The 8946-nt window shown below is 42.3% G+C and overlaps 1 protein-coding gene across 1 annotated transcript; it reads right to left on the reverse strand.

Annotated features, from left to right (window-relative positions):
• Positions 1-2383: 2383 nt before the first annotated feature.
• LOC119289529 (probable inorganic phosphate transporter 1-12) lies at positions 2384-3976 on the reverse strand. Its single transcript, XM_037568833.1, has one exon. The coding sequence runs from the start codon at positions 3974-3976 to the stop codon at positions 2384-2386; it is 1593 nt and encodes a 530-aa protein (XP_037424730.1).
• Between the last annotated feature and the right edge of the window lie 4970 nt (positions 3977-8946).

The following is an 8946-nucleotide window of genomic DNA, read 5'->3' on the forward strand; positions in this document are numbered from 1 at the left end:
CGCGCCTTTTAGTCATCGCGAGCGGCCGGCCGGTATGGGTTGCCAAGTGTCATTTGGTCGGAATATTTCTCCATCGTGCGGTTCAAAATGCTTGTCATTTAGTAGGGTCTTTGTCGTTTAGTAGGGTCTGCGTTGTGTGTCAGGATAACATGCAAGGTAGGTGGGCAATGGATTTACTATAGCATGAGAAAAATTCAAAAGGTCATAATTTTCAAACTGCGAGTCATAATTCAGATCATTTTTCACTTTTGGAATCCTCGCGACGAGATCTTTAAAACTAGATCTTGCACGGGTATGTTTCGACGATTTTTTTTCGATGCCAACTTTGATGCTATATGATGCAACTCTATTACTACGTGGTGCAGCTTTAGTACTACATGGTGCAACTTTTTTTAAAACAAATTTTGAAGCTCCATGATCCAAATTTCTATGAGGTTTGCACCCTAGCAACGTTAACAACCAACTTTTTGTGATGTGTAACTAGTCGCCTGCCCGGCTAACTACCTAGTAGTCAATGTGTAACTCTTCTCCCTACTTGTGGACGTGTAGTTTTTACTGTTGGCACACTCTGCACAATCTCATCAGCATTGTCCCACATGAATTGCTGTAGGAGGTGCTCACGTCCGGCCGCAGAGTTGCACACTCTCGTCGGTATAGTCGCACATGCACGACCACAAAGTTACACACATTGATGTTTAGTTGGCACGAAGACTAGTTGCACAGACGTATGCTCCGTTGGCTTTTAATGTTGTCTAGTTACACGCACATTGATGTTTAATTAGTTGGTAATGTAGTCTAGTTGCACACACATTGATATTTAGTTGGCAGGAAGACTAGTTGCACACATATATGCTCAGTTGGCTTGTAATGTAGTCTAGTTGCACATACATATACGCAATTGACGCCGTAATATAGTCTAGTTGCACACACATAGTTGGCAGGACTAGTTATACACATATATGCTCAATTGGTGCGGCAATATAGTCTAGTTGCACACACGTTGATATTTAGTTGGCAGGATTATTGACACACACATATTTTCAGTTGGCGTGGCAATGTAATCTAGTTGCACGCACATTGATGTTTAGTTGGCAGGAAGGCTAGTTCGTCGAAACATCCCCACGCGGTATCTACTTTTGAAGAGCACGTTGCGATGGTTTCAATAGTGAAAACGGATCTGAATTTCGACATGCAGTTTAAAAAATATGTTTTTATAATTTTGAAAATAAAAAATTAATGCACAAGAGACGAATATGAGGAGCAGTGGCATGCGGACATCCATCACGTGAGAAGAGACTACATAGGGGTGATTAATTAACAAACAGTGTCTTTTTAACCACAGGGAGCATCACGTGCATTATTTGAAAAAAAGAACAGACCGCCCAGGCGCGCTAGCGGGCGCCCAGCCGCCTGCTAGAGGCGTCCAAAAAAGTATGTAGAAGGTAAATGACGAATAAACATGGGAACAAGAATGTTGGAGGAAGAAGGAGCCAGTTGAGCATTTGGATCTCGATCCGGCAACGAAGAGCGATTTGACTGAGCAGAAAAATCAATTATATATACAAGTTCTTGCATATTGTGGATCAACGCAACTCATTTCGCGTGCAAGTTTTTGGCTATTTATTTAATTTTTTCATCTTTTTATTTCTTCTTTTAGGGTAATACCAATGCCCTTAATTCGTTTATCATTAGAATAAATTTGGTTGTTGTTTTTATTTTATTTTCTCGTAACACCACTTTCATGATTCTATCTTTTTTAGACTGAAACTTATATTTTTAATATTATTATTTATTGTTTTATTGAAAAATGTCTCTACTTACTGTTAAAAGAAAGAAATTTGCATAAAAATCGTCTAATTTTCTCGTTTGTGCTAATGTTTCAAAAAAAAAAGTTGTTGCTTAGTTGACCGTTGAATTTTCTCTATGTAAGCGCCAACCATTTGTTGTGATCATGTGATTACATAAGTTGTGTTAGGGACTTAGAATGAAATTCATTTTTATTTTTTGAGGGGAATATTCATTTTCATAATACTAAAGTTGCACTACTTTATGCTTGTTTATGCACAGTATGGAAGAGTGCACATTTTGTGTAATTTGTGTTCTTGTCTTCTAATTGTCACATATTAGAAAAATAGTTTGACAATAATATAAGTATTTAAAGTACTCCCATAAGCCATTCTTCCATTAGAGATGTTATCATGAATTTTGTACTAAAACACAAGTGCTATTTTCCTTGCGGGAATAAAGGCCAAGTTATACACGTTGCTAAGTATAATAGTGTGGGGCTAAAGGCCTAGCGGCTAGCTGGCTAGCTGCATGCTTGCTACTTCACTTACAGAACATGCACGTATGCGTGTGTTGCCTTCTCGAGGATCAAAACGATTCAAACCAGCTGCTCTCCCGACGGGCGGACGATATTGGCGCCGTTGCCTTCCTCGGCGTCGGCCTCGCCGGACATCTCCTCGAGCGACTTCCCCTTCGACTCCGGCACGAGGAACGTCACCAAGAACCCCAGGAGGTTGCACGCAGCGAGCACATACAACGCCTTCTGCACGCCGATCCCAGGCTTGTACCCGGCGTCCACGTGCGCCGCGTAGAGGAACCCGAACGCCCCGATGATGGCACCGGCCTTCCCCGCCGCAGCGGAGATGCCGTGGCAGGTCGACCGGAGCCGCGCCGGGAAGATCTCGGCCGGCACGATGAACGTGGTTGCGTTCGGCCCGAAGTTGGCGAAGAAGAAGGTGAGCCCGTACATGACGACGAAGCCCACGTGGTTGCCCGGCGTCGTCCAGTGGTGGTACGGCAGCGCGAGGCCGAGCATGAAAACGGTCATCATGGCGAACCCCACGAGCTGGATCCAGAACCTTCCGACGACGTCGATGAGGAACACGGTGAACCAGTAGCCCGGCACGGTGCCGCAGAGCGCGATGAGCGTCTGCGCGCGGGAGATGCGGAACACCTCCTCGAGCGCGTCCATGGTGCGCGCCTTGGGGATCCACCCGATGCTGCCGAAGATGTCCTTCTGGAACAGGTTCTGGCTGTAGTACGCGACGTCGACCAGGAACCACGCCGTCGCCGTGCCGAGGAGGTGCAGGCCGTGGCGCTTGGCGAACCGCGACGTGAAGAGGCCGTAGTCCTCGCCTCTGGCCATGATCTCGTCCAGCTTCTCCGGCTCCGCCTCGATCTCCGATTGAAGCACCTTGGACATGTCCAGCGAGGCCTGCTTCGCGTCCTTTGCGACCAGCGCCGTGTACCGCGCCGTCTCCGGCATCTTCGTTCGCCAGTAGTACGTGAGCGCCGCAGGCAGCGCGCCGAGCATGAGGATGATGCGCCACACGTAGTCCGCCTGCGGCACGGTGGACGCGGCGGCGTCGACCTGGTACGCCGGGGCCGGGAAAGCGTTACGGAAAACCGTGGAGAGGACGAGCGTGACGACGCCGCCGGCGAGGATGCCGAAGCCCTGCATGGCGAAGACGGCGGCGATGAACGCCCCTCTTGTCTTCTTGTTGGCGTACTCGGACATGATGGTGGCGGACAGAGGGTAGTCGCCGCCGATGCCGAAGCCGAGCCAGAAGCGGAAGAAGCAGAGCGTGGCCATGACGCTGGCCGGGGAGTGTCCGAACGAGAGCCCGGAGGCGACGGAGCAGACGACCATGAGCATGAGCGTCATGCCGTAGACGCTCTTCCGGCCGAGCCTGTCGCCGAGCCAGCCGAAGAAGAGCTGGCCGACGAGGGTGCCGCAGAGCGCGACGCCGTTGACGGCCGCGGCCACGTTGGGCGGCAGCGAGCCAGGGGTGGGGCTGGAGGGGTCGGCGTAGTAGATGCGGCCGAGGAGCTTGGTGACGAGCGAGATGCAGAAGAGGTCGTAGGCGTCGGTGAAGAAGCCCATGCCGGCGACGACGATCGCCCTGAAGTGGTACCACTGCGTCTTGGCGCCGTCCAGCGCGCTCAGCACCTGCAGCTGCCGGCTCGCCATCGCGCCGCGGGGTGTCGCCGTGTCGCAGGTCTCGTGCCAAAGTTCGTGTTGCTGCTTCGATCTGTCGCTGCTGCGCCCTGGCGATCGAGCGGCACGTTTATAGGTTTGGGTGCGTGGCGTACAAAACCGATTCGGCATGGAGTTGGACGACTGGCAGCTAGGTAGCCAGAGTCTGTTGCTTGCACGGATACTTCTTTTTTTTTGAGACAACGTATGTGCTGCCTACCGCGAGCAATAGGTAGGCATCGCTCACATGGGCCTCATCATCTGGCAGCCCATTAAAAAGGTAGCTAATGTTTTCCTAGGATATGAAGACTCATTTTATTTAGGGTTGGTAGGAGTATATGAAAGTAGTTGTGACATTACATATCGGATGTTGTCCGTGAAGATGTTTACCAGAGCATGTTCGGCCAGAGAGAATCTTGAGACCTCTAAGAAAGCGGATCCCCCCTCCCCGAGGACAGCTGAAGGGGTGATGTTGATGCACCGATATCGGCTGCGAATTTCAGAAGTGCGGTGAAGATTATATTACAATCTGCTGAAGACAATTTCTTAGGCGCATCAACCCCGGTGATGGAGGGCATAACTAATTCGTCATGTGTGGAAACAATAGCATGCGGGGAGGCCCTTTGCCTTGCTCGCGATATAGATCTAAATTCCATGGTGATCGCTTCAGACTGCTCAGCCGTTCATCCGAAATATCAAATGAAGGAAACCTTGGAGCACATGCCATGATCATTTGGGAGGCTGTCTCTAAAATGAGTGGTTGCGAGGAAGTGATTTTCAAACATAAGGGAATGTAAGTTAATGAAGATGCCCATTGTACAACAAGAAATTCATTAGGTCGCCACGTTTGGCTTTGTCGAACCCTCGGGCTATGTAAACTCAATCATTACTTAATAGAAGTTCGGGTGCTCTCTCTAAAAAAAGAATACAACCGTCGTCGGAATTTCTACTCGTCTCCTCACTCCTAGCCGTCATTTTGGCGATGTGAGGCGGGGAATCCTAGAGTGTTCATACATGTGTTTTAATACTCATTTCAAGCTGATTTTTGGTCCTAAAGACAACGTATTGAGGGTGGACGTGGTGTCGTTGAACATAAATGTTGTCTGGTATTTTCTCTACTATAGCAAGAGGTACGTTTCCTATGACAGTTTGGGGCAACTGTTGTTGCAGAGTTAAGGTTTATGTTGTTGCAAGAGAGATCTGTTGAATACGCTGAGTTTTTTTTTGGAGTGTCTTGGTGCTTTTGTTGGTTTGGTTTTTTGTGGAGCTAGAGTCTTTCCTTGGCACTATGGCGAAGATCTTGCATTCCAGCTGGTAAAGCTAATGCTTCCTAGCCACTAGGGAGACACAAAAGTCCGATCTCTATTTTATGTCGCGGACACCTATCTAGTCTATAAACAATATTCTAGAACATTTTTGGGATAATGTACCTTAGTTTTTCTCGGAAAACCCTATGGTTCAACTCAAAGAAGGTCTCTATCAGGAACTTTGTATCGCGTACATGACATACATAACTAGGAAAGTAAGATCAATATTAGTTATTTTATTTACTCTGGCTCCATGTTCCATGACGGAAGGAATAGTTAGTTCATCTCACCTTCCCCAAGAATGGGTTTGTTTGCTTTACAGATTTTATTTTCTTCAATGGGAGGCAAAACATCCTCCTTCTCAATGAAGGTCAAGACTTGTTCCATGTCCTTAGAGCAATCTTCCCCAAATAACTCTTCGATGATCGATTACTTCACCCATTGTCAGATGAACTTTTCATAACATAAGGATACTGCATTTTCCTTCTTCCTTGTCTCTACTTGACAATGCACTTATACTGTTCACAACTTCTCAACTTTTTTAGGATGGGAAAATCTAGGGGCTCTATGAAACAAAATTGCTAGTAATGTTTTGTGCGTGAAAAAGAAAACATGGTGTTGTCGCAAGGAAAAATATCCACGCATATGAAAGTACTTTTAGTGTATTTTTAAAACAAAATGTTCCCTTTTTAAAGAGAAAATGCATTCACATGTTCAATCAGAAGTGTTTTTTAAGACTTTATTAACTTCAAATGTAGCAGCAAGCAAACACAAAGTATAATGAGCAGCACTCAGCCTCTTCATATCAAAGAGGCACATAACCACAAAACGCCAATAGACGTAAAAAGATAAAAAAAAGTAACATATTGACAACAATAAAGCCATATGAGATCAAAACTTTTGTCTATGTTGAAGGAGTAGGTGGACCAATCCTAAGATTATACTGCCATCCATGTTGGTAAGAATGGTCTTGGCCACCCTTTTAATCGCATAAACACCACCTTAAACATCGGTTGGTACCTTGTTCAATGCAGGGTTAACCACATACAAAATCACTGCATAAACGGTAAATAACTTGCATCAGAGAAGAAATTTTGCCATTAAAACAAAATCACTTCTTCGTAGCTAAAAGCGATCATAATAAGACAGGCGCTCCACCCCTATTGACGTACTAAACTTATTTGGTACACCGTCAAGCCAACGACCATACTTATTGGCAACACTTTTCGGTGGGTAGAAATTAGTCACTATTTGGATGACAACCAGGTAGAACATGCAAACTTGCAATGAAAGAAGAGTAGTTTGCTTGTCTCATCATGCGTTCAAAAGCTACACTAGCGTATTGCTTCTTCGTCAGTTACGTCGAGCGAGATTATCTTTAGATAGCACAATGGAGAAGTTTTCTTTTATCTATAAAAAGGTGTTTTTTATAATTTATCCAAAAAGATAGAGAAAAATAGAATGCCAAAAAGAAAAGAAAAAGAACCACATAAAATAAGATAAAATGAGAAATAGAAAAATATATATTAAAAAGGGAATACATAAGAATAAAATTGGAAAATGAGAAATAAATATAAACAAAAAATAAAACCCTCCATAAAATAATAATGATAATAATAATAAATTAAATACACAAAAGAACAGTGTTGGGCTGCGGCCCATATGCACGTGTCCATAGGCAAGCACATGCTATAACGCCAATAGGCCGATAGGGAAGTAGGAAATATCCAATTTATGGGAGATCCCATTTGCTGCTCGCTATATCACATAGTATTTTTTTTGAGAGAGAGGTACTATATCACATAGTCAAGCTTTCGCACATGGGCCTCACCGAGTGGATCGGGCCGTCTGGGATTTTCTGTAGTAGGGAGCTACTGTAGTTAACAGGTCTCATGGAGCGATTGATTTTATAACTACTTTTTGTCTGTTATTACAATAAAACACGACAATTTTTTGTTAACTTAACAAAATTTAAATTTCAAAACAATCATTGAAATTTCTAAATATTTTTTAATTTCTGAAAAAGTGATTTTTTTCAGAAATACAAAAAACCTTCAAAAGTTCAAACATATTTTTCAAAATTGTGAATGCTTTCATTCAAACATGGAACACTTTTCTAAATATGGGAACAATTTCTTTTTCAAAATTTCAAATATTTTTGAATTTCCGGAATTTTTTAAGAATGTGAACATATTTTGAATTTGAAAACATTTTTTGAAAACAAGTGCATTTTCACATTCCAAACAAATTTTTTAAACGCCATTTTTTGAATTTATAAAATTGGATTATTTTTGGAATATCGAATAAATTTTGGAAACGGGAAAATAAAACTAAAAAAATACCCGGAGAAAAAAAGAAAAATAATGAACAAGAAAACGAAAAACAATAAACCAGACTTGAACTAGACCGGAACCTTCTTTATAAGTTTCTTGAAAGCAGAAAATCCGAAGCTGGAATGTTCCCAAAATTGTGAACGAATAGTTGCTAAACGAGGCGGACAAACCCTAGGGTGCCCTACCTCACAGGGAATCACGGTGGGACGACTCAGTTCATCGCCGTGCACTTCAAAAAAATTCCGTTCAAGTTTTTTTATGGTTTTTGTATTAGAGTTTTTATAGTTTTATATTTTTGGTTGTTTTTTATTTAGTATTTACCTTTTATTTTCAATTTTAGTTTTTGTGTTTTTGTTTAGGATGTTGTTTTGCTCATGGTTTTTTTAGTTTATTCTCCACATTATATTTTTCCCTAATTTTTGTACTATAAAATGTTTTCTAATATATGGTGAACATTTTTTAAATACGCATTGAACAATTATTTAATATCATTGAACTTATTTTTGTGTATGCTGAATCTTTCTTACTACAGGCTGAATTTTTTTCATATATGGTGAACTTTTTTTAATACTTAGTGATCTTTTTTCATATGAATTTTTTTATAATGTACTGAACTTTGTTTAAACATATTCTCTTTTTCTAATATACTTTTCTAGTTTTCTAAATAGCATTTAAATTATGTAGCTCTATAAAAGACCTATAGCCTATTTTGTGAAAAAAACCCGACACAATAACCGGAGAGAGAGCAGACTAAGGCATAGCCTAGTGGTGGGAAGGGGTTGATGCCTTCCCACCCACCCAGGTTCAAGACATGATACTTGCAATTTGGGTTTGTTACACCAACTATACTGTATGGGGTTCCCTTACAGTTTTTTGTCAAAAAAAAACGAAGAGAGAAAATAAAGGAAAACTGCTCAAGTGTAACTTGCCAAAAACTAGCTACGTGACACTAACTATAGTCAACTAGGAGCTCTGCCCAGGCGAAACCTCTACCTAACATGAAGGTGAAGGTCTATTTATTATTTATTTATTTATTGCTGAGAAAACTTTCTAGTATTTATGCATCAAAAATCATGACACTACAAAGAAAACCGAAGGTAACAAAAGAATACTCCCATAAAAAGGTAAAAACAATTTAAATTCATGTTCGTAGACCATCTAACCATGACTAAATTTTGGAAACACATAAGAGAACAAACACATGATTACAATATGGTGTGTATCTTTTTTCCTTGGCCATATCTATCCAAATTCTATAGGAATTGATTTGTTTAATTGTATCAAAGAAGGAAGAAAAACGATTCATTCCAAGAGTATTTAGTGA

Source organism: Triticum dicoccoides, chromosome 4A (genome assembly GCF_002162155.2).
Source record: "Triticum dicoccoides isolate Atlit2015 ecotype Zavitan chromosome 4A, WEW_v2.0, whole genome shotgun sequence".
NCBI classification, from domain to species: domain Eukaryota; kingdom Viridiplantae; phylum Streptophyta; class Magnoliopsida; order Poales; family Poaceae; genus Triticum; species Triticum dicoccoides.

Excerpts from the sequence above, each read along its gene's own strand:
- LOC119289529 (XM_037568833.1), bottom strand. The coding sequence starts at position 3,976 with ATGGCGAGCCGGCAGCTGCAGGTGCTGAGCGCGCTGGACGGCGCCAAG.